Consider the following 22,350-nt stretch of genomic DNA (forward strand, 5'->3'; position numbering starts at 1 on the left):
GACCACTGACCTAGAGCTTATTATCACCATGCTTAGTCCACTACTAGACCATGCTGCTTCTATATGATGTAATTGGCCAAAATTTCAGTCACCTCAGCTTATATCCCTTGAAAATAAATGTATACAAAACCAGTATTGAATTTCAGAACTGCATCAACTTACTTTACTTCTAAAACTCATACTATTATAATAATCTGCTAGTTTTCTGTGGTGCTAATATCCAATAACAGATGTTAATATGCTGAACTTTAAAACATTTTCAATGGCCTCAGTTAAGCAAAATATTTAAGCATGTGCTTAACTTTAAGGTCACAGGTAAAACTGTCAAAGTCAGTGGAACTACTCATATGCTTTAACTTGTGCATGTGCTTATGTGCTTTGTTGAACTGGGGTCTGAAGCTAGTGAAGATCAGAATTAAAATGTGGAGGTTTCAATGATTTCACTCTGTGTTTTACAGTAAAGGTGAAAGTGAAGATTACCACAGTCAAAAGGACCAGTTCAGGAAGTTGCAATGGTGCAGTTGTTAATTGGAAGGTACTGTGAACAAGGACCAAACCAGTGACCAATAAAAAAAGACAGTGAAACAAGGTGGAGGTAGAGATGAAAGGAACATGTTCCATTTATTTGTGACCATTGAGGAGGAGTCATACATAGCAAACACATACAACATATTTGTTGATTTAGCATCCTAGGGCTGATACTCATTTATACAGTGTCTTTACACTACTCAAGCCTTACAGAGGGTATAAATTACATTTACACCCAATCTACACCCATTTATACTGCCAAAACAGGATAAAAGGGCCTCGATGTAAATGAGAATCAGGACCTCTGTTTCTAAGAGCTATAGTACACTGCTTTACCAAATTCTGACCTAATCTAAATTGCTGCTGAGAAAGAATGTTTCTTTTAAACCTTGATCATTCTTAATCCTTTCAACCACCTCACTGATTTCTTCCCTTGAAACTCTCCTTCACTCTTCTTGTTTATGTTGTATGGAGGAAAAGGGTCAAATTTTGGACCTGAGTCTGTGTTCCATGGGAATTTGGCTAATTTAAGGTGTGCAGGGGTAGGCTCTGTGTGGTTAGCAATAAAAGGATGGTGTTTAAATATGAATTAGTAAAGACACTATTTTGCTTGGTGCAAATAAGTGTAGTAAAAACACAAGTGAAGTGAGTGGAAGGGTGCAAGGCTATTTGCTATGCATAAAACAATTTACACACATGAATTATGCCACTATATCATTCAACCTCTCCCCCTGAACTTGTAGTTCCTAGTTTCAAATTCACACTTTCTTTTTATCTCCTTTACTGGGCACAGGCTGAGATACTTCACCTTCTCCCTCAGGTATGAACACACTTACAGTGAAATCACTTCTTTCTGTGCCGTATTTGTTTTTCACCACAATGCTGTATTTCCCAGAGTCAACTGTGTTGACACCAGTAATAGTGAAGTTGGCACATTTTCCAGATTCATATTTCAGGATGCAGTGGGCATCTGCTATCAACAGCTTCTCATTCTTCAGCCATGTGACTTCTGGGACAGGATCTCCCCAGACATTGCAAGTAAGATTAAGCGCCTACAAAAACGTACAAATGTGTTATTAATAACCATTGTTAATTTATATTTTTGCATCCATTTGGATGAATAATTCTCGAAAGTCCACTCTTAGCTTCCTGTTATTAGACAATGGATACCCATAAGCATTCAAGATCAATAATTTCTGATGTAGTCTGATCCATCATGAAGTAAGAGAACAAATACAACTAATTACAAAGCTCCATTAAAAACCTTCAGTATTTTATGGACCCTCTTCCCTCATAATCATTACCACAACCCCCTCTGCACTGTTTAATACAAAATTAGACATTAGCACAGTGGTTCTCAGCCCACACACTGCACGATGCTCAATCAGCACACAGCTGAGGCCCAGTTTTGTGCTAAAATAGCAGGCTACAGTGGTAGGATCCGGGTTCCTGGCTGCCCAGACCCCACCTGTGGTGGGGGGAGATCAGGGTTGCTGGCTGATCCCACATGGCAGGAGTCTCAGGTCAGGTCTGCTGGCTGGCTCCACACAGTCCTGGGCCCAGAGCAACTGGCCGGCCCCGTGCAGTACAGGGTCAGTATGAAAGCTGTTAGCTGGCCCCACAGGGTCAAGTTTTGGATGGCTGGTTCCATGGTTGGGATTGTTGCTCATCCCTGCACAACAGAATCTGGGGTCCTCACCACCCAGGGCTCACTCTGTTGCATGGTCGTTGGGCAGAAGTCATGGAGATAGGAGTCTGTGGGAGGTGGGGAGGGCTGTTGTTCTCAACCTGTGGCTAGCTCACAATGATAAATAGGTTAAGAACTATTGCTTTAATCAGCCTCTGAATGTTAGGCCTTAAATGAGAGTTTGAAAAACCATCAGATGAATTTGTTCAGGTTAATTCTATAAGTGCACCCCAAAAATAAAGGCATATTTCCTTAAATATAATCAATGTTAACCATTAAACAACTACAAATTAATCCCAGCTTTAAAAATGGTCTAAATTACATCTTGACCGCTTCACAAACAGATCGAGATGTTTTACAGACTCCTATAAAACTGCATAACATCTAACTGCTACTATTTTTATCTGAAATCAATACAGTTTTCTGGGCCTGTTTCTTCCCTTAGATGTTCACACACATATTTCCTTTTGAAGTTAATCAGAGCTAAGTCTGCATGAGTGCTGAATTTGGTCCTAACATTAAGGCACCATCTTCATTAGCAAAGGACAGTTGTTAGAAAGATTAATTTGACAGTTCAATAGCTGCCGCAGGCCTGCAACTCTATCTCATGCATCAGTTGTCAGAGTTCCTTTAATTTTTCCCTTTCAATGCCACCCAGAAATACCTACAGGGAAGATATTTAGACATGTAGATGTATAGCATGCCATTCACTTTAACACAAAAGATGAAACTGGTTCTTATTTATTAAAGAAAGGAATAATAAAATGAAAACTCTCATGGCTGGCATTTCCTGACCCTTCCTTTTAGGAACATATAGAATGTCCAGGAATGGAACTTTATGTATCCGAGAACGTTGCACTAAGGGGAATTTCCGCTCTTTTTGATGCTGAGTCCACCAGGCAGAACTTCAGTCCTAACATTTTGAATAGAAAAATCCATCATCTTAATACAGGTTGAACATCTGTAAACTGGGACTCTCTGATATAACAACATGTTCCAGGGCCAGAGAATCCCAGTGGAGGACTGGTGCCTAGGAGCCCTGCGGACTGGCAGAGTTGCGGGCTGCTGGCAGCAAGCTGCCAGCAAGGCCAGCAGCCTAGATCACCACATCTGAAAAGCCAGGAGTGCCCCAGCTGGGCTGCTCGGCGGGGTTGGGAGCCTGGCGCGCTGCAGCAGGGCTGCTCAGCTAGGCTGCTCAGCGTGCACCAAGTGGGCTGCCCGGAGGGGCCGGAAGCCTGGTGCACCACAGCAGAGCTACTTGGAGGATCTTGGAGTGGTGTGCTGCAGCTGGGCTGCTCTGCTAGGCTTCCCAGCATGCCCCAGCTGGGCTGCTTGATGGGGCGGGAGCCTGGCACGCTGCGAGCTGGGTTACCTGGCATGGCAGGTAAGGGGGGCAAGGACTGGCAGGGCAGCAGGGCCTGCAGCTGATCTAGTGCTGGGGGAGGGAAGAGGCAGTAGCAGGCGGCCCAGAAATAACCTTCCCTGATCCAGTAAATCCCTCATCTGGGGATGATTATAAGAGCTGCATGAATTAAACAAAAGGTTGCTCCCATCTCTCCCAAACTCATACAAACACTGGAGAAAAATGAGATGCTGCAACCCTAACAAGTACTACAGATTGAACCTCTGAAATATGGGATTCTCAGGTCCGGCAACATCCATGGACCTGCCGGACCACAGATGTTTTTGGATCAGAGAGCCCCAGCTCCCGGGAGTGAGGCGGGGAAGAAGTAGGGCCGTATGGCTGTGGAGCTCCATCCCTGGGGAGCCCCAGCCAGCCAGAGAAGCAGCAGCATCAGCAGACCCTGTCCTGAGAAACTCCAGTCGGGTGGGGGAGAAACGGGGCCGTGGAGGCTGAGGAGTTCCACCCTGGGGAGCCCCGGCCGGGAAGAGTATCAGTGGGACCGGTGAGCAGCAAAAGCAGGGCAGCTGGCAAGCCCCATCCCCAGCTGAGCAGGGGAGAAGCAGGACCATGGCAGCTGGGGAGCTCTGTCCTGGGGAGTCCCAGCAGACCAGAGCCCAAGTCCAAGCCCTGCAGGCTAGAGCGCAATGGCAGTGGGACTGGAGTGTCCTGGGAGGCCAGTGGCAGGATACTTCCCCATATCCAGCAAATTCCCTAATTCCGGATGGGTCAGCTCCCGAGAGTGCTGGACAAGGGAGGTCCAACCTGTATTTGTTAGTAGACAATTCTATCAAAATGAAAATAAGCAGTTGTTGTAATTTCATTGTAGATGATAGATTAAAAGGCCTTAAATGTATATAATTTTATTTTGATGGGCTTTATTTTATTTTTTATTTTAAAACTTCCTGGCTCATGTTATAGGATGGTGTCTAGCAAAATTATATTTTTAACCAGGTCATTATTTAAGTTATACAATTACAATCCTGCATCATGTAAAAAGGCTATTTTTTTACGCTAGCTTCCTTTCAAAATGATGAGAACAATGTGTATAATTGTGTTTTTAATAGAAGAATAGATCCTTGTCTATGACCTGAATACCAAAATTCAATGTGCAGTGTGGGGCATAGGCTTTTGGCAAATAATGTAAGACTTCAACTCCCTGGGTGTACAGCATGCCTGGCAGCCCAAAGCAGGTGATAGGATACAAACTACTCTAGTCTCCAGTCTCTAAACTGGTACAGGTTGGACCTCCCTGGTCCAGCACCCTCAGGACCTGAGCAGTCCCAGATGAGGGAATTTACCGGGCCAGGGAATGTCTCCTGCCACCTCAGCCTGCCACCCCTCCTCAAGTCTGGCTCCTTCGGTCCCACTGCTGGCTGGGCTACACAGCTGCCCAAGCTCCGCTGCCGTAACTGCTGCTACAGCTGGCATGGCAGCTTGCAGCCTGGCCCCGGCCTGGGGCACCAGCCCCATTGTTGGCCAGTACACGGCCACTATCATGCTGCTGACCTGCCGTGGCCCCAGCTGGGTTGTCGGGCTGCCCCTGCCCCGCTACCACAGCCCCTCTACCACCATTGGGCTGCTGATGCCTGGCCCTACTTCCACCAGCCTTGCCTTACGTGGGGCTCTCAGCTGCTGGCCCTCCTGTCTCAGGGCTCTCTCGTTCAGCAACAGGACCACAGATGCTGCTGGATGAGAGAGTCCCTGTTTAGGGAGGTGCAACCTGTACTAACTATACTAAAACAGTAATTACTAAAAATGACTAAAACTTAGAAGAACTAAGCACTAAACTAAAGGAACACTTGAGAGCAAGGGAACACAATTCCAATGCTGGAGAGTAAGAAGGAAGAGGGATCAGGTTGACAGTGTCATATATTGAGCACCAGAGGCGCTACTCCAGGGGGCTCCCTAGCTCTCTAAACAACCTGATGGAAGCAGCGAGGGGGAAAAGTTTCCGATGACTGTGCATGCAGAGTGCATACAACTGACTGGAATCTTCATGACCAATCACTCAAAGAAGAACAGAAAATGCAGGAATTAATAAAAATTTAGTTACTGCATAAAATCTGTATTGCCCCCTTGATCGCTGGGTGACTTTCCCATTGTCCTACTCTAACCTCAATTCCTTCCTTCACTGACCCATAACATAGCACAGAGGCTCCAGGCCTTGACCTGCAATCAATATTCCCTGTCTGGATGTGAATTAATGAAGCAGGACAGATGTTTGAAATCAGCAAATAACAAACACAGCTACCTAGGCAAGAGAAATTGGAGGCAAAGTACCACACCTATTTGGTAGATAGCTGTAGCCAAAACAAAGATTTCTCTGTTTGAGCCATTATTTTATGTAAAAAAAATTTGAACAAGTCTTGGGCAGAGACTTCTCTGGTTTTTGGACTCACTCCACCAACTTAGATGACTCAATACAAATCCTGTATTATGCTAATTATAAAAGACTTTACAACTCATCAAGGCTATGTCTAGACTACAACTCTCTGTTGACAGAGAGATGTAGATTAGGCACGTTGAAATTGCTAATGAAGCGGGGATTTAAATAAAGCCTTTTTCAAAAGATCCTGTAAACCTTGAGGCTTTATTTTTCAAAAGATCTGCGTCTAGACTGCTGGGGTTTTTTCAAAAATGCTCCGTTTTGAAAAAAAGTGGAGGCCATGTTTATGCTAATGAAGCATGGGATATTTAAATCCCCACTTCATTAGCAATTTCAACATGCCTAATCTACATCTCTCTGTTGAGAGAGAGGTGTAGTCTAGACGTAGCCCTACACTTCTTGTCTCTTAACATTGTACTGATTCCATAATTATTGGGCCAAAGATAGTCATCTTGAGTGAATTTTTTAGTAACATCCAGCCTTCCTCTATTCACAACGTCACAAATATCCTTTTAATTTTGAGTAATGAATGTGCTAGGAAGTCTTTACAGCCTACTTTGTATAATTCCAACCAATCTCTCTCCATATATCACTGCATTTTGCTTCTGAACTCTCATACTTATCTGCAGGGCTCGACAAATAATGCAATCTACTCACCTGTGGCGAGTAGATTGCAACCCGGCGGAGCCGGCTTCGGGCGATCGGCACATGCGCAGAACGATCTGCATGCGCAGATTGCTGGACAGTGTGGCTGGCAAGCGGGGCTCGCCGCGGTTCGGCAAGCCCTGCTTATCTGTATTGTTTCATTTCAACTCTGATCTGGCAGAGAATTCTCAGCTCAAATAACCACCCAAGTTTTCCCATCACTTAGCAAAAGCAACTATTTCGGTTGAAAAATTGACAAATTCACTCACTTTCCTCCTGACTTCTTCCCCACTTTGTTGCAGCTACAAGAATTCTCTGTAATAATATCTAAATACTGTACTGTTCCCTTCAGCTATTAATCAACACTACATAAAATGCTTATACCAATTCCAACTACATTGTCTCTGGCAGATTGTAGGAATTAAATGGCAATATTTGATTCCAAATAATTAGTGTTTGAGAGCTGCAACATCACAGGCATCAAAGCTTTTATGGTGAGAGTATTGCTGAAATGGTGGGGTCCATTTAGAAGAACTTAGAAGAGAGGGAATAGTCAATATGGATTCACCACGGGCAAGTCATGCCTGACCAACCTGATTGCCTTCTATGACGAGGTAACTGGCTTTGGGGTCATGGGGAATATGATGGATCATGTGATATACCTTGACTTTAGCAAAGCTTTTGATACAGTCTCTCACAGTATTCTTGCCAGCAAGTTAAAGAAGAATGGATTGGATAAATGGATTGTAAGGTGAATAGAAAGCTGGCTAGATTGTCAGGGTCAATAGGTAGTGATAAATGGCTTGTGGTCTGGTTGGTGGTCAGTATCAAGTGGAGTTCCCCAAGGATCAGTTCTGGGGCTGATTTTGTTCAACATCTTTATTAATTACCTGGATAAGGGAATGGATTGCACCCTCAGCAAGTTTGCAGATGACACTAAGCTAGAGGGAGAGGTAGATATGTTGGAGGGTAGGCATAGGGTCCAGAATGACCAAGACAAATTGGAGTATTGGACCAAAAGAAATCCGATGAGGTTCAACAAGGACAAGTGCAGAGTCCTGCACTTGAGACAGAAGAATCACAAACACTGCTACAGGCTAAGGACTGACTGACTAAGCAGCAGTTCTGCAGAAAAGGACCTGGGGATTACAGTGGATGAGAAGCTGGATATGATTCAACAGTGTCCCTTGTAGCCAAAAAGTCTAACAGCATATTGGGCTGCATTAGTGGGAGCATTGCCAGCAGATCTGTGAAAGTGATTATTCCCCTTTATTTGCCACTCGTGAGGCACAATCTGGAGAATTGTGTCTAATTCTGCCCCTCTTTCCCAATTGCAGAAAGGATGTGGACACATTGAGGAAAGTCCATCAGAGGGCAACAAAAATGATTAGGGGGCTAGGGCACATGACTTATGAGGAGAGGTTAAGGGATTTGGGTTTATTTAGTCCACAGAAGAGAAAAGCGAGGGAGGATTTGATACAGCCTTCAACTACCCGAAGGGAGGTTCCAAAGAGGATGAAGAGAGGCTGTTCTCAGTGGTGACAGATGACAGAACAAGGAGCAATGGTTTCAAGTTGCAGTGGGGGAGATCTAGGCTGGATATTAGGGAAAAATATTTCACTCAGAGGGTGGTACTGGAATGGGTTACCTAAGGAGATGGTAGAATCTCCATTCCTAGAGGTTTTTAAGTTTTGGCTTGACATCATCATCTGGCTGTGATGATTTAGTTGGGATTGGTTTTGCTTTTAGCAGGGGGTTGGACTCAATGACCTCCTGAGGTCTCCTCCAGCACCATGATTCTATGTGGTCCATATGTGAGATGGTAGAAACCCAAAGACCATCTTTTAAGAAGAATTGAACTGGAGCTCATTTTAAGGGCAGAACAAGAGAATGTTACAAAGACACTCTCAAGGGCAACTTCCAGTCTTGCAATGCTGACCTCAACATCTTGGAGTTCTTAGCCCATAACAAGATTTGATCATGGCAGCTCTGCCACCTTGGGCTGAAAGACTTGGAGAGCTTGTGGACTGCTGCAGTTGAGGAGAGACATGTAAGGCACAAAGCTAAAACAGCTCACATTTATCTCTGCTTGGCTTCAACAGTGGCACTTGCAGATGGAGTTGCAGTTCCGGAATTGGTCTCTGGTCTCATCTCAGAACTCACAATAAGAGGCTGTAGCCTATCCATCAAACTCAATGGTAAATCCAGCAACAGCAGAATAAATCCAGAATAATTAAATTGACTTCAATTGGTTTATCTCAAATTTGCACTAATATAACAGAGAAGAATTTCTCCTTTGTTTTCTTGGGATGGTGAAGTAGGAGGTCATGTAGGTTTCTACCATACTTTACTACCCAAATTGTCAAATCTGACTGGTGCCATGTCTTGAGGGGCTTAACCAACATCAGTTCAGATTAACTGGCTGTCTTGGGTGTAAGGAATTAGCATTACTCAATAACCCATTAGAAAAATGCAACAATGAAATCTGTGCACATAGCATCAATTTTTAAAGATATGGCTGTATATGAATTTTCTAAGTAAAACAGGGGCATAGGCGAAGGGGGTGGGGGGAAGTAGGCCCCGGGCACCACGCTAGGACGATCTCAGGGAGAAAGATGCAGGTGGGTCTGAGATCACCCATCCCGCTTCAGCAGACGCAGCCACATCAGACCCCCCCCCCCCCCGCGCCATTCTCCCTGCGCTCGCCCTAGCATAGCGCCCGGGGGCAACTGCCCCCCTCCGTCCCTCTCACTACACCCTGAAGAAGTACAGTGTTCACATTTTAGCCCTGACTGGTATTGTCATCTCACTTTTATCTTATGCTTAACAAGTGAAACTGCCCCAAATACATAAACCTATCTGTCTAAGCAATTCAAATTATGGATAGAAGATAGAGAATGAATAAATAATGCAGCAGATTTTTAAAATGGAACCTTTGAAATAATTCTTATGTTTCCCCCTTCTCTGAAAGCTACATAAACTGTTCAGCTACTATATAACACTATAATTCATGTACTGTACCTTGCCTTCCTGGATGGTGACAACGTCAGGCAAACCTCCAATTACCCTGGCACGATCTGAAAATACATGAGTGAAGTTTCCTTTAATGTTTGCAAAAATAACTCTGTCCCAGATTTCATTTCCCCTCCAGCACTGTTCTTTTATCTTATTTTTGTACAAGTATCTGTATGTGCAAATGAAGAGTTATTCAGTATTCCTAGCACACTATTTGCACATGTAAAATCATGTCAACCTGCTACCAAAAGCAGACATCTTTATATCTGACTGTCAGTCACCTCCTCAGTGAAATTAAAGTATGATTAAAGTATGTTCTTTATCCTTAACACCACTGAATTCAGTCTGAGTTTTTCAAAGAATGTAGAATTGGGTCTGATGTTTCTAGATTTCCAAGATAAAAAACTGGCAATTCAGTGTTTATGAAAGTAGATGAGTTGCCTGTGGAAGAGATAAGCCTATGGAAAATACTATGAAAGAGACTGATCTAAATAAAAAGACAAATTCTGATCTTTGTTACACCGGTGTAAATTTAGAATAATTCCACTGTCTTCAGTGGAATTCCTCTAGATTAATTCTGGTGTATACAAACTCAGAATGTAGCCATTTGCATTTAGTTTGAAAAAGCTACTGCAATCCTAGATAAGTAAAGTGACACTGGCATGCACATTCTCTGCTACAGCTATTCCAGGAAATGGAATTCAGTCTTTGTTAGTAGTGAGGGAGCAATGAAGAGGCTGAAAGTGGCCACATGGAATGCTCTCCTCTTCAACACAGATGCTCTTCCCCCTCTGTATAATAAGAACTTTGTGGAGAAATTTGGTGAAGTCAGAGGCTGAAGGAGGACGAATGGAGACCTAAACTATACTAAGGGCTGTGCTTTTCCCCCACCATCCATGACCACCCAAAGTCAGAGTTAAAGTACAGCTGAAGAACAACATCCAGTGGCAGCATGTTTACTAATCCTGTAATACTGGTTTAGGAATGCATGGGGATGGGGCTGCAGCAGAATTTGGAGGAGCAGGCCAGGGTCTTTAGGGTGAGGGACCCTGAATGCTGCATATCCATACTTCTCCACTGCCTTATCAGACTTCACCTTTTCCTACACTATTTCTATGCTGGTCCCAAATACATAGGGAAAGGGGAGCTGTTGCATTAATTTGTTCTACCCCATGCACTTTTAAATAGAAGGGAAGGCATGGAGAACTTAATTTTTGTGGTTAATTTATAATAGCTTTGCTCATTAATCAAATGATTAAATACGTTTTTTCTTTTTTTAAATTACTCTGCTTTTTTGTCTTCAATATAATGGTTATGACTGAGATTTTTAAATGCATCGATGTCTGAAAGCCCAGATAACCTGTGACTTGGCTTAGTTATCCACATGTAATGTTTTTGATCAGTGCTCATGTGAAGCCATTTGCTACATAAGATAATTTAAATACAACTAAATGATTTTCTTCGAACTTTCAAAAACAAAGTAACTTGTGTTTTGAGAGTAGGCATGCTAAATTTCCATTTTAAAGGTAGTTTTTAGAGAAAGTTATTTGTGAAGAGAGAAGCTAAGACTGGAAAAAGTTAACACAATCATAACTATACTGACTTTAGCTTGTTGTTATAATATTAACTATTAAACAGGTCACTTTTCCTGTTTCTTCTTGGTGTAAGGATGAACTAGTTTTATCAAATACCCACTCCCCATAATCACGATGATTAAAAAAAAATCCATAGCCAATTCATGAAGAGCATTGTAAAAGAAAGCTCACTTACTTCTTTCTGCAATAGCAGCTTGTCTGTGGGGGAGGAAAACAAAAAGAAAATTCAATTTTAGTTGAGATTAATTTAGGATGACTAACACGTGGCTAATCTTTGAGACTGCTTTAAATCTACACACCACCCTAACCTTGAAATAAGATATGCAATTTGCTCTATGCAAATTTTGTATCTTATTTTGATTGTATTTCAAAATAGCTTATTTTAAAATTTGGCATATCTACACAGTGCCAAATTTCAAAATAATGCACTATTTTGAGACATCCCTTAGCCCTCATGAAATGAGAGTTACAGGGATGCTGGATTAGTGTACCTGTTATTTTGAAATATTTTTCAAAATAACAGGCTTGTTTAAAATACGTGGGGTAGCTATTTTGGGATACCTCCACTATCCTGAAATAGCCCCGCTGTCTAGACGTACCCTAAAGGAAAATCTTTCTGCTCTGTACAGTTCATCACTGTTAATCCTACTTTTTCCTTATTAACAAAGACTCAAATCTTCATCCCATAGGAGTCAATGGAAAATTTCTCAAAGGATTTTTTTAAGCGTTAAAGTGAACATGAGTACAGTGTCTTGCTTTATTAGAAGTATATGGTATTCATAACAATAACTGTCATGAGTAATACTTACTTTAATCTTTGGAATTCTGCAAAGGCTTCATCAAAGGCTTTTAAAAGAGAAAACTGATGTTAAAGGTAGTTTTCACAAACCAGTCATCACAAGAAGGTAATTTACATTTTAAGATATAGATTAAAATGTAATCAGTGAAAGAAAGCTTAACCTTTCAGTCTTTGCTTTGATACACTATAAGACTTGAAACGACTAAAGATTTAATTAAATGAAGCTGGTCTGTAGGTAGCTGAAGGCTGAACGTGTTAATAATAAAGTCGTCAGTCTTTAACACAGAGAGAGAGGCTGAGATTATCTCACTACAGATACCTCAGGAACAAAACTGCAGTGTTTCAAATTAATTATAGATTGCAGAATTTCATTTAAAATGTTTTAACAGGTATTTTCATTTCTACTGCAAAGTTTCACATTGATGTACAAGTAATGAACTGAACAACAAGATGTATTCTTCTTGTAGATTCTCCATACTTTGTTCGATGTTGACAAGCCTCCTCTTCCCTTAAGTGAGAAGAAGGGACAAAAACTTTGCCAGGAAATGAGCAAAGGGTAAAGAAAGGGAAACAATGATTTCACTAAATGATTCCCCTGTAACCTGTAGTTGGGGGAGTTGGGGCTTTGTGGGATGAAATGGCTGTGGAAGAAAAGGTTGATCCTCAGGAGCAGCCCATTTCTGGTACATATTCTCCTGAGGATTCACCCTTCTGGGAGAAAATATGTCCCAGAATTAATCCAAACACCATTTATTTGCCCTCTCTGCCTTCTTCTGTTCTGAATGCTAGTGAAAGGTACCAGTGTTGACAACTCTGAAGAATTAGGTATTTATAACGTGACTCCTTTACCTTGTCCTGAAAGATCCACCATCCTTGTATGCGTAGTTTTACCATCAAAGAGCTCCATTATATATTTGCCTTTATCCTGTGCAGCTGGCTCATTGATCTGTAACCAGATCTGCTCCCCAGTAACACCCGTCTTAACTCTATCTGTATACTTAATCTTGGTATCACTGGAAAATAAAAAAGAAACATTAGCTCTTCCTTTTTATCATATTATGAATGTGAATAACATTTGTGGCCTCACTGGCCATGTCTGTCCTAGACAATTTTTACAAATGGTTCCCATGGTGCTAATCTATGAATCCAAAATTTCAGGTTTTTTTAGACCAAATTCTGTCTGGAGACTGGCCATTCCTGGAAAGCTAAGGACTAAAGTGGGGAACAAGACAGAATGTTTCTGTTCCAATTCTAGTTCTCTTCTCAGCCCACAGAAAGATCATGGCATGTGTCCTCGATCACCAGAGGTGAAGACCCAAAGATCGGTTGGGGAGATGTATGCACTTCAACATGTAACCCAAGCATGCACCCCATATTCATTTCTTTATCTTGCTCCTGAATGAGAAGAAAAAGGGGGTTGTATACAGGGCGATATGAATAGGTAGGACATGAACAGACAACAAAGCTTCTTTTGTAGCAACAATGAATGTCCATTTAGGGGGCAATTTGGCACAATGCCACAATTTGGTCATTTCTGTATATATGTGCATACATTAGTATACCTCTTTCCACAAAACTATCCATTTCACTGCTATCTAGTCAAAGAATTAATTATCCTAGACAAGGGAGGAAGTTCTTTGTCAAATCAGTTGCCCGTTTTCTTTTTATCCTTAAATTAATGTCTTGGAATATACCAGGGAGCAATTTACTATCACTTGGTGAATTAATGTGATCATTCTAACATAAAATTAGTTTCTAAAAATGAAACATCAGAGTGAGAGCGAGCAACAAATCTGGAGCATCCGATATTAGCTTCCAGTTTTCAAATGTGGAAGACTCCTGGCAATACAAATTAACAAACAGAGATGGCACTAAGTAGATTTAAAATAATCCTAGTCATCCACTCCTCTTGATTTCCCAGTGCATCTTATCTGCTCTGGCTGAGATTTCAATGCTGCAAAAGGGATTCTGAGGTCCAAGTCCCATTAATTTAAATGGGGTCTGGAAATCTGTCTCTGTCTTGTTTTTTTGTAAGATCGCCAAGGTTTTATGGAGGGGTTTTCTGCCTCAAGCACATGTTGGAGTTTAATAGATAAGGAGTCTGACAAGGATGTATGCATCTATTAGGGAGATTTATTGCACCTATTAGTTCTATACCTGTACTGTACCTGCAATTTGATTTATAAAAAAGTGCAATCCAGGGAGACAGACTGACTGACCTCAAGGTACACATTCTGAACTATAGGCATTCTCCAGTTTCATTGTCCTTTTGACCATGAACTCTTTACTCACGTTCTTCCTCCAGGCTGCTACAAATTAATGGGTCCCCAAATCCCTCTGACGGACTGGTGTAACTCAGTTGAGTTCAATGGAGTTACATTTGATTATGTGGGAATAAATGCAAGGATGAACTAGGCCAAGTATTGTGTCATATCTGACTTCCTGTTGACTGTGTAAAAACAAAGAATTTATAGACTGCTGGCAAGCTCTCATACACTTACTTGTGTAACCAGCTCACTCTCAGATCTTCCAAGTAATAATTAACAAAAGAGAATAATCTGATACCCTCTGCTGTGCTCTGGATTTTCAATTCTGTTGCAGATACAGCTGAAAGAAGAGTACATGTTTTATGCAACCCTACTGCTGTTTATTAAGAAGCACAATGAGCCATTCATCTGAAGAGGGAATTAAATACTTACCAATCTTTCTACATACTTCATTCATCAGATCTGCAAAAGCTATGGAAACAAAATTCATAGACTGAAACTCAATGTCCCCAGCTCAAACATGTTCAATAATAGGTTGAAAATTGACATTTTATGACTCCAGTGTTATGACTCCAGAGCATTCCCTCAAAAGAGTTCCTAACAGACATCCGATTCACATTTTTAAATGTATCAGACTCTTATATTCCTCAGTTTCAAGCACAACAAAGCTATGGATTGTTTTCAGGGAGCCTGACTCTCTATCCCATAGCTTCAGGGGGTAGCCAAGTTAGTCTGTTAGAGAATGTCTACACTTGCCTCCTACTTCAAAGTAGGGAGGCAAATGAAGCATACCAAAGTTGCAAATCAAGCCCGGGTTTTAAATATCTCACGCTTGATTTGCATGTTCCCAGCCAGTCGCTATTTTAGAAATTCACTAGCCTGGAGTAACTGCCCGCGTCTACATGCGGCAGTGAAACGGGAGTCCGATTTAAAGCCCTAACTCGAATTAGCTAGTATTCCTCCTTAATGAGGTTTACGAGCTAATTCGAATTAGGGGCTTTAAATCCGATTAGGGGCTTTAAATCAGAAAAAAACAGCAAGCAAATGGTCTGATAGAACTTTATTGACTAACAAAACATGTAGATGGCATAATGAGCTTTCGTGGGCACAGGTCATCTGAAGAAGTGGGCTGTGCCCACAAAAGCTCATGATGCCATCTACATGTTTTGTTAGTCTATAAAGTGCTACCAGACCATTTGCTTGCTGTTTTTCTCTATCCCATAGTTTCAGCATCATGGTTAAGCCCTTCACCGATGAACAAGGCAACATTATTTTTTCTAAGGGTGACAGTATTCAACTGGAACATTGGCTTTTCCATATCAATGTATTATGCGCTGAATATGAATTTTGCTCCATGTGCTGGGCACAGTATGTAGCAATGAAATCTTTAAAATATACAAAATTCTTTGATTAGAAGTATCCTTAAATACATGTTTGGCCAAACAGATTAAAAAGCGTGAAAGTACTGCAGGAAACTAATTTATATCATGTTCATAAAACAGTCTAGATCCACAATATTCTTTGGCATTAATGGAATTACTTTTAGTATAGAGATCACCCAGTTTGAAAACTGATATCATCGTGAATAACCTCAACTGGGATATCTCGAGGAAATATTAAACATGAACTAATTAACTAAAGTATGTTGTAATGCTCTGTTACTGAAAAGTCACTATCAGGATGGGCTCATGGCATCTGCGACTAGCGTTTTGATTAGGATCCTATTTAACATGCAGAAAAAATAAAAACCTCTTGAAAAAGATACTGCAATTTGCCTATGCAAAACTCTTGTGCAGAGGAAACACTGGCACTTCAGATACTTATGACCCAGTATGTGATAAACCATTCAAATGTCCTGACCTGTTTCCACGAGCTTCAGTTTGCTTTTGTCCTTTCCTCTGTCATCCTTCAGTATTACTTCATAAATACCAGCATCTTTCTTGGAAAACTATACAGCAATAACAACAAACAATAACAGTATTCAACATTAGTTATTTCAGACAGTAAAATAGTTTCTAGCCTGGTGATTTATGCAGCTGGCAAAAAAACAACAACTGGGCATCAAATTAAACTTCTATCTATATATTACTGCTCCTCACGAAGTACTGCTCCTCACGAAGAAGAGTTAATTTTTTTCCTTTTACAGTTTAGGAACTGAGACAGAGAGACTAAGTGGCTTGTTCTAAACTATGCATGAAACCTGCAGCAAAGCTAGGAATTGAACCGATATCTCATTAATTTAATGTCTAGTGCCTTAACCACAAGATGAGGTTTCCTCTCGCTGATTGATAAGAGCACACATTACTGTTTAACCTTTTCCTAGTATAATCAGGATAGTACTCTGATGTAATCTTCCAGCTCTTTAAACTAATTTAAAAGGGAAATGTGAAACTCTTTAGCTCTTTCTCACAGTTTCCTGAAAATCTGAATTCATAGGTATTTAAATAGAAATTTGCTATAGCCAAAAAATAAATACAAGTTGAGCTTTTTTATAAACTATGTCCCAGTTCCTATCTATAGTGGATATTTTGGAATATCAGATTAGCTCACATCTATGAAATTAATAAAATACCGTGGAACTGTACATCAGAAAGCCAGGAGTCACTCACCTCTGATATCAGCAGAGTACATACGCCATCCTTAAAGTCATGCTCCTCATCCACCATTATCTCCCTTCCATCTTTGTACCAAACAATGTGTGTTTCCTTCTTGATATTAGCCACCTAAAATGTATGAAAAGGACAGTAGTATTATCCTGTTCTTGAAACTCAGTGAATTGAGTGTTACGTGCCTTAGCCTGTGTGAATCCTAGGCTCCTGGACAGAACTCACTAGAACAGCAAAAGGCCCAACCTCTCAGATGAGAAAGGGGCCACAGAATCCAGAATTTAACTGATACAGGAGACAAGAATATGAGAAACAAAGACAGTACTGTAGATCCCAGGGTCAAACAAGAGATGCAGGGGCAACACAGAGTAGGGAACCCTTGACAATCTCCACAACTTTGTGAAGAAGTCATGGACACCACCCAGAGGCACTCTGCCCAAATCAGAGCACAGACTAGGGACCAGAAAAAGGCCTCAGAGCATTCAGAGAGATATCCTCCACCACATACACATCTTGCTTACTCCTCCTGGAGTGATGGATGGTTCAAAGTGATGGAGAGCAAAGCCCTTTTATCCACTCCTGGAGTGGGTTGTTCAGTCTACTTGTCCATTATATTCTTGGACTTTTTTCTGAGACAGCCAATGAGAACATACTGGTTTTGTGACATGTATATGTATGCATTGATGCATACATATCACTGATGCATTTCAGAGATGACACAAAAGAAGTGCCAGATTAGAATAACATTGTGACCTAGAGGTAAAATGCTCTGTATCCTTTTAGAACAGAGTCTCCTTCTTATTCTCATCCATGCTCCCTGGCTCTCAAGTTCAGGGTATCATTGTGCTAAGCCCTGCACATCCCTGAGGAAAGTGGAATATGGAGTTACGCCATCCCACAGGGAGCACTATGGAGCCCAAAACAGACAGAAGAGAGTATGATGATGGAATCAACCTTAAATTCCAAATTACTCAGGCCCAATGGCATGATAGGGCTCATTAGTGATAGTGCTCACTTCCTCATGGCACTAGCCAATATGCAGATGGAGCAAGCCTGTTTGTGACATCTGTTAATAGCATGTGTGTTCTCTTCTGACCTGCTCTGCTCAGTGCTGCTCCTACTTCCTTCCCAAAGATCACCCTTTAAGAGCATTAAGAAGAAAGCAGTTTATGCTCAGGACAGCACAGATACATTAACAGGAGTGTTATGAGCAAGACATGAGAAGTCATTCTTTCGCTGTACTCTGCACTGATTAGGCCTCAATTGGAGTATTGTGTTCAGTTCTGGGCTCCACATTTTAAGAAAGATGTGGAGAAACTGGAGAGGGTCCAGAGAAGAGCAACAAGAATGATTAAAGGTTTAGAGAACATGAGCTATGAGGGAAGACTGAAAGAATTGGGCTTGTTTAGTTTGGAAAGGAGAAGACTAAGAGGAGACATGATAGCAATTTTCAAGTATCTAAAAGGCTGCATATTCTCTTTGGCTTCTGATGATAGGACAAAAAGGAATGGACTTAAACTGCAGCAAGGTAGGTTTAAGCTGGACATTAGGAAAAACTTCCTAGGTGTCAGGGTGTTTAAACACTCGAATAAATTGCCTAGGGAGGTTGTAGAATCTCCATCTCTGGAGATATTTAGGAGTAGGTTAGATAGACATCTATCAGGGATTGCCAGATGGTGCTTGGTCCTGCTGTGAGGGCAGGAGACTGGACTTGATGACTTCTCAAGGTCCCTTCCAGTTCTAGTATTCTATGATTCTATAGTGATAGAAATGTAGCCGTGTTAGTCTGGTGTAGCTGAAACAAAAAACAGGACTATGTAGCACTTTAAATAGTGGAAGAAAACTATTTTGTGACTATTTTCTTCCACTATTTGATCTGAGGAAGTGGGTCTGGCCCACGAAAGCTCATCATCTAATAAACCATCTTGTTAGTCTTTAAAGTGCTACATAGTCCTGTATTTTGTTTCAGCTATGATTCTATGAATCTGTAACTGTGTACAGACACTTTAAGGAAATACAAAGGAAAAGGAAACCTTTGCACTCTTCTCCACCTTGCACACCTGTGCAGTGACTGACCACAATCTAGGCCAGTAGATCTCTTGCTTTTATAACTATCTGAACAGTATTTAAAATCCAGCCAACTCTTACCTTACATTTCAACAACACATTGCAATCAGCAGTGACTTCCCATCCCAGATACTCAACAAAATGAGGACCTGTTTAAAATGAGTTTTTATAAAATCAGAAGAACAATAATCACAATACAAAAGACAAGTCAAATTAATTTTTCTTGCTAGAAATACTGTTATTTTTCTAATGTCAGAAATATAATCTTTTATGTAAAAATGAGATAAGCAAATTACTGTAATTAGAATTGGATAGCAATTTGTCTTTCAACATACCATATTTAAACATTTAATTGGCAAAAATAATCCTGTACTCCTTTCACTTGAACATTATTAAGCTGTTCATTACCTTGTTTCCTAAACCACTCTTGCCTCTGAAAGTCTGCTTCATTCTGGAGCTTCTTGAACACTAGGGATAAAAAACAGTCAGGAAAACTAATGTGAGCCTTCTAAACAGATTATCTCATTAGTAGGGAATGGGATACTGTATTATTATATTTGCAGGGGTGGCTCTGATGAAGTCAGTGGAAATTTTGCTATTAACTTCAATAGAGTCATCATTTCACCCCAAGTCGCTGATAGTAAATACCTCATGAGTTAAGTATTTCAGCTGTCATAATGTTATTACAGCTGATGCAGGCTCTCCTAGCCACCCACAGGCATTAAGCCTTTTACATGTATTAAATCTGTTTGAGGAAGTGTATGTTATTGATGGTGGTTCATTCAGGCCTTGTGGACCTTCATAAACTCATTTATTATAGTAAATATCAATATAATGCTACAATGAATAATATTTAACTACTGTAAAAGAAAAGATGAATAGAAAATGAATTGTAAATATATATGCATATATGCCACCAAAAGTAGAAGACCTTTGGTGTCACTCATATAATCACATTTGATCGTCTGAGGAAGGAAAACAAGAGTGGCAGCAAAATCATCAGCAGTTGAAATTTAGACAGCTCCAGGCAATGTTCCCTCTAATCTTTTCCATCTGTGGGAGGATATTTTTTCATCCATGTGCAGAATACATTTTATGTGCATTGAGGCATTTGCTAATATGAACCACCAGTAGAAACAAAAAATCTAGCTATGGGCATTCTGCTAATCAGCTGGGTAGCATTTGAATCTCTCCTGAATGGTCACACAAGTGCCCAGCTAACAGGGAACACTGGCTGCAGGTATATCTGAATATCTAACTTGAAATAAGAGAACAGTCCCAAGTATTCCAACAATATTTGCATCACATCATTGTGGGACATTTTCATTGCAGATATAGAACAACTAGCTAGACAGAGGTGAAAGAGACATAACAGGTAGTAATACTTACAATTAACATGGCACCTGCCACTTTCTAAGTGCTCTGCAAACATTTATCAATCCACACAATGCCCCTGTGAAGCACTTAAGCAATAGAACTGGTTGAAAAATGTGAATATTTTCCCTAGAGATTATAATGGAAAAAATGCCCTTTTTTCTCATTAACAAGATCTGAAACTTGACAAGATTTAGCAGGTATTACTATCTACAAGTATGCAAACTGAAGCATAGATGCTAAGATACTTGCTCAATGACATGATCGATAATTAAGAACTTAGTATGAGAGCACAGATCAACACGTACGAGCCACTGGCTCCTTAGTTCATCTCACTGCACACTAGTTGTAAAAGTGAAGTTAAGGATAAACTAACCATCACCAATAAGGACAAGACTGGATTGGTTCGTTGCTTTTCCATCCTGAATTTGGAAGGTGTAAGTCCCTTCATCATTGTCCTCAAGTTTATCCATTATCATTTCAATAAGGCCAGTATTACGATCCACCTTCATCTTATATTTCTTCAGGAACAAAAGAAAAGTGAGAGTAATAGTCTTCTTCAGAATCAGAAAAGACTCATCTATCTGGCCACAATCTGTGATATTCTTTAAAAAACTCTGTATTTTCTTTATTCAGATTTGTTCACTATGTCTGTCTCAGGATATAGGCACATAATTAAATATATATATAAAATGTATTAATCAAATACAATAGAAGCATGTTTATTTTTATAACATTTCATATGTTCTGTACTGAGCATGACATTCTGTTTCGTTAGAAAGAATTTTTTAAAATATATAAAAACTATTGCTCAGTTCTTCAAAACAATATTTTCCCTGAGACGATGTGTTCATATTTTTTTGACTACAGAATGCCCTATTCCTTCTAACCAATGGAGCGGAATGCTAGAGGCTTCATATGTTTGGAGATTAAAAGGAGTTCCTTGCCTGTTGCTTAAGGGAATTTGCACTTAACATTGGCCCTGATTTTGGATGACATGCAGAACTTTATTTAGTGGTGTAGTCGGCATTCAGGGGCCTGGAGGAATGAATGAGGGAATGTGGGGATGTGATGTGCTCTGGGAATGTTGGTCTCCTAAAATGGCCTACAGAGGGATATGGAGGGTAGCTAAATTACAGTAACCCACAGGACTGCCTTATTCTGAGGACTGGAATGGTCCCTGGCTGCTTACAGAATCTGGATGCCCATAAAGGTGGCCAGAAGCAATGGGGGTTGGGGTGGGGGGTGAAGGGGCAACCAGAGTCACATGCCCCACCAGATTTCTTATGCTGCCTCTCACCAGGCTGGCCAGCAGTGGCTCCCCCTGGCTGTGGTACTCACTGTGTGTCCATTCAGTGTGAGGCAGGAGAAAGCAGCAGGGCACCAAGCTGGCTCCCCAGGGTGGGATGAGCTCCCCTTCGCTACATGGGGCTGCTTCTTTTTCCCTGTGGCTGGAGTCCCAGCATTTCCCACTGCCTACTTTGCATCCTGCCCACTGAGGTAAATTGGGGGGGACCCTCTTTGAGATTAGGAAGAGAAACTGTGACATGGTGCTTGGTGTCAGGCAGCTCTGGAGGTGCACCATGGAGTTTGAGAGCCCTGGGGATGAGTGAGGTGCTGGGGGGCATAGGGGGAAAGTGGGGTGATCTCTGCTGTTGCTGCTCAAATGAACTCCATTGACACAGCAGCAGCAAGAAGAAGGTAAATTAGAGGCGTCATATTCCTCACTCCAACAAAAGTGACTGATAATTCTCCAACTTTTTGTTCACTAAGACAATACAGACCCCAAGCACCAGCCCACTCTAGTACCCTGCACCCTGATGGTGCATAGGGGTCTGTGTCTCCTGACTGTGTTGCCCCTTTTGTTGGTTTTGTTTTGAACACTGGCTAAACTGATTGAGGATCACTCAGGAACGGAGGGATGCCTGCAAACTCTGCAGAATGCTGGGTACTCATGGGACAGCAAGCAGGAGAAC

The 22,350-nt window shown here is 41.2% G+C and overlaps 1 protein-coding gene across 2 annotated transcripts in view; it reads right to left on the minus strand.

The window, feature by feature from the left end:
- Positions 1–590: 590 nt before the first annotated feature.
- Positions 591–22,350, minus strand: part of MYOM1 (myomesin 1) — a 97,821-nt gene continuing 76,061 nt past the window's right edge. For both annotated transcript variants that reach the window (XM_075920929.1, XM_014581523.3), the window contains 12 exons: positions 20,751–20,895; positions 19,409–19,468; positions 19,082–19,149; positions 16,937–17,050; positions 16,188–16,275; positions 14,760–14,798; positions 14,562–14,667; positions 12,910–13,073; positions 12,071–12,107; positions 11,437–11,459; positions 9,673–9,728; positions 591–1,580 (listed from right to left, as the gene is read on the minus strand). In XM_075920929.1, coding sequence (XP_075777044.1) covers positions 1,287–1,580; positions 9,673–9,728; positions 11,437–11,459; positions 12,071–12,107; positions 12,910–13,073; positions 14,562–14,667; positions 14,760–14,798; positions 16,188–16,275; positions 16,937–17,050; positions 19,082–19,149; positions 19,409–19,468; positions 20,751–20,895 — 1,194 coding nt within the window. In that variant the 3' untranslated portion in view covers positions 591–1,286. The remainder of the gene's footprint in view (positions 1,581–9,672; positions 9,729–11,436; positions 11,460–12,070; positions 12,108–12,909; positions 13,074–14,561; positions 14,668–14,759; positions 14,799–16,187; positions 16,276–16,936; positions 17,051–19,081; positions 19,150–19,408; positions 19,469–20,750; positions 20,896–22,350) is intronic.

Source organism: Pelodiscus sinensis, chromosome 2, assembly GCF_049634645.1.
Source record: "Pelodiscus sinensis isolate JC-2024 chromosome 2, ASM4963464v1, whole genome shotgun sequence".
Classification (NCBI taxonomy): domain Eukaryota; kingdom Metazoa; phylum Chordata; order Testudines; family Trionychidae; genus Pelodiscus; species Pelodiscus sinensis.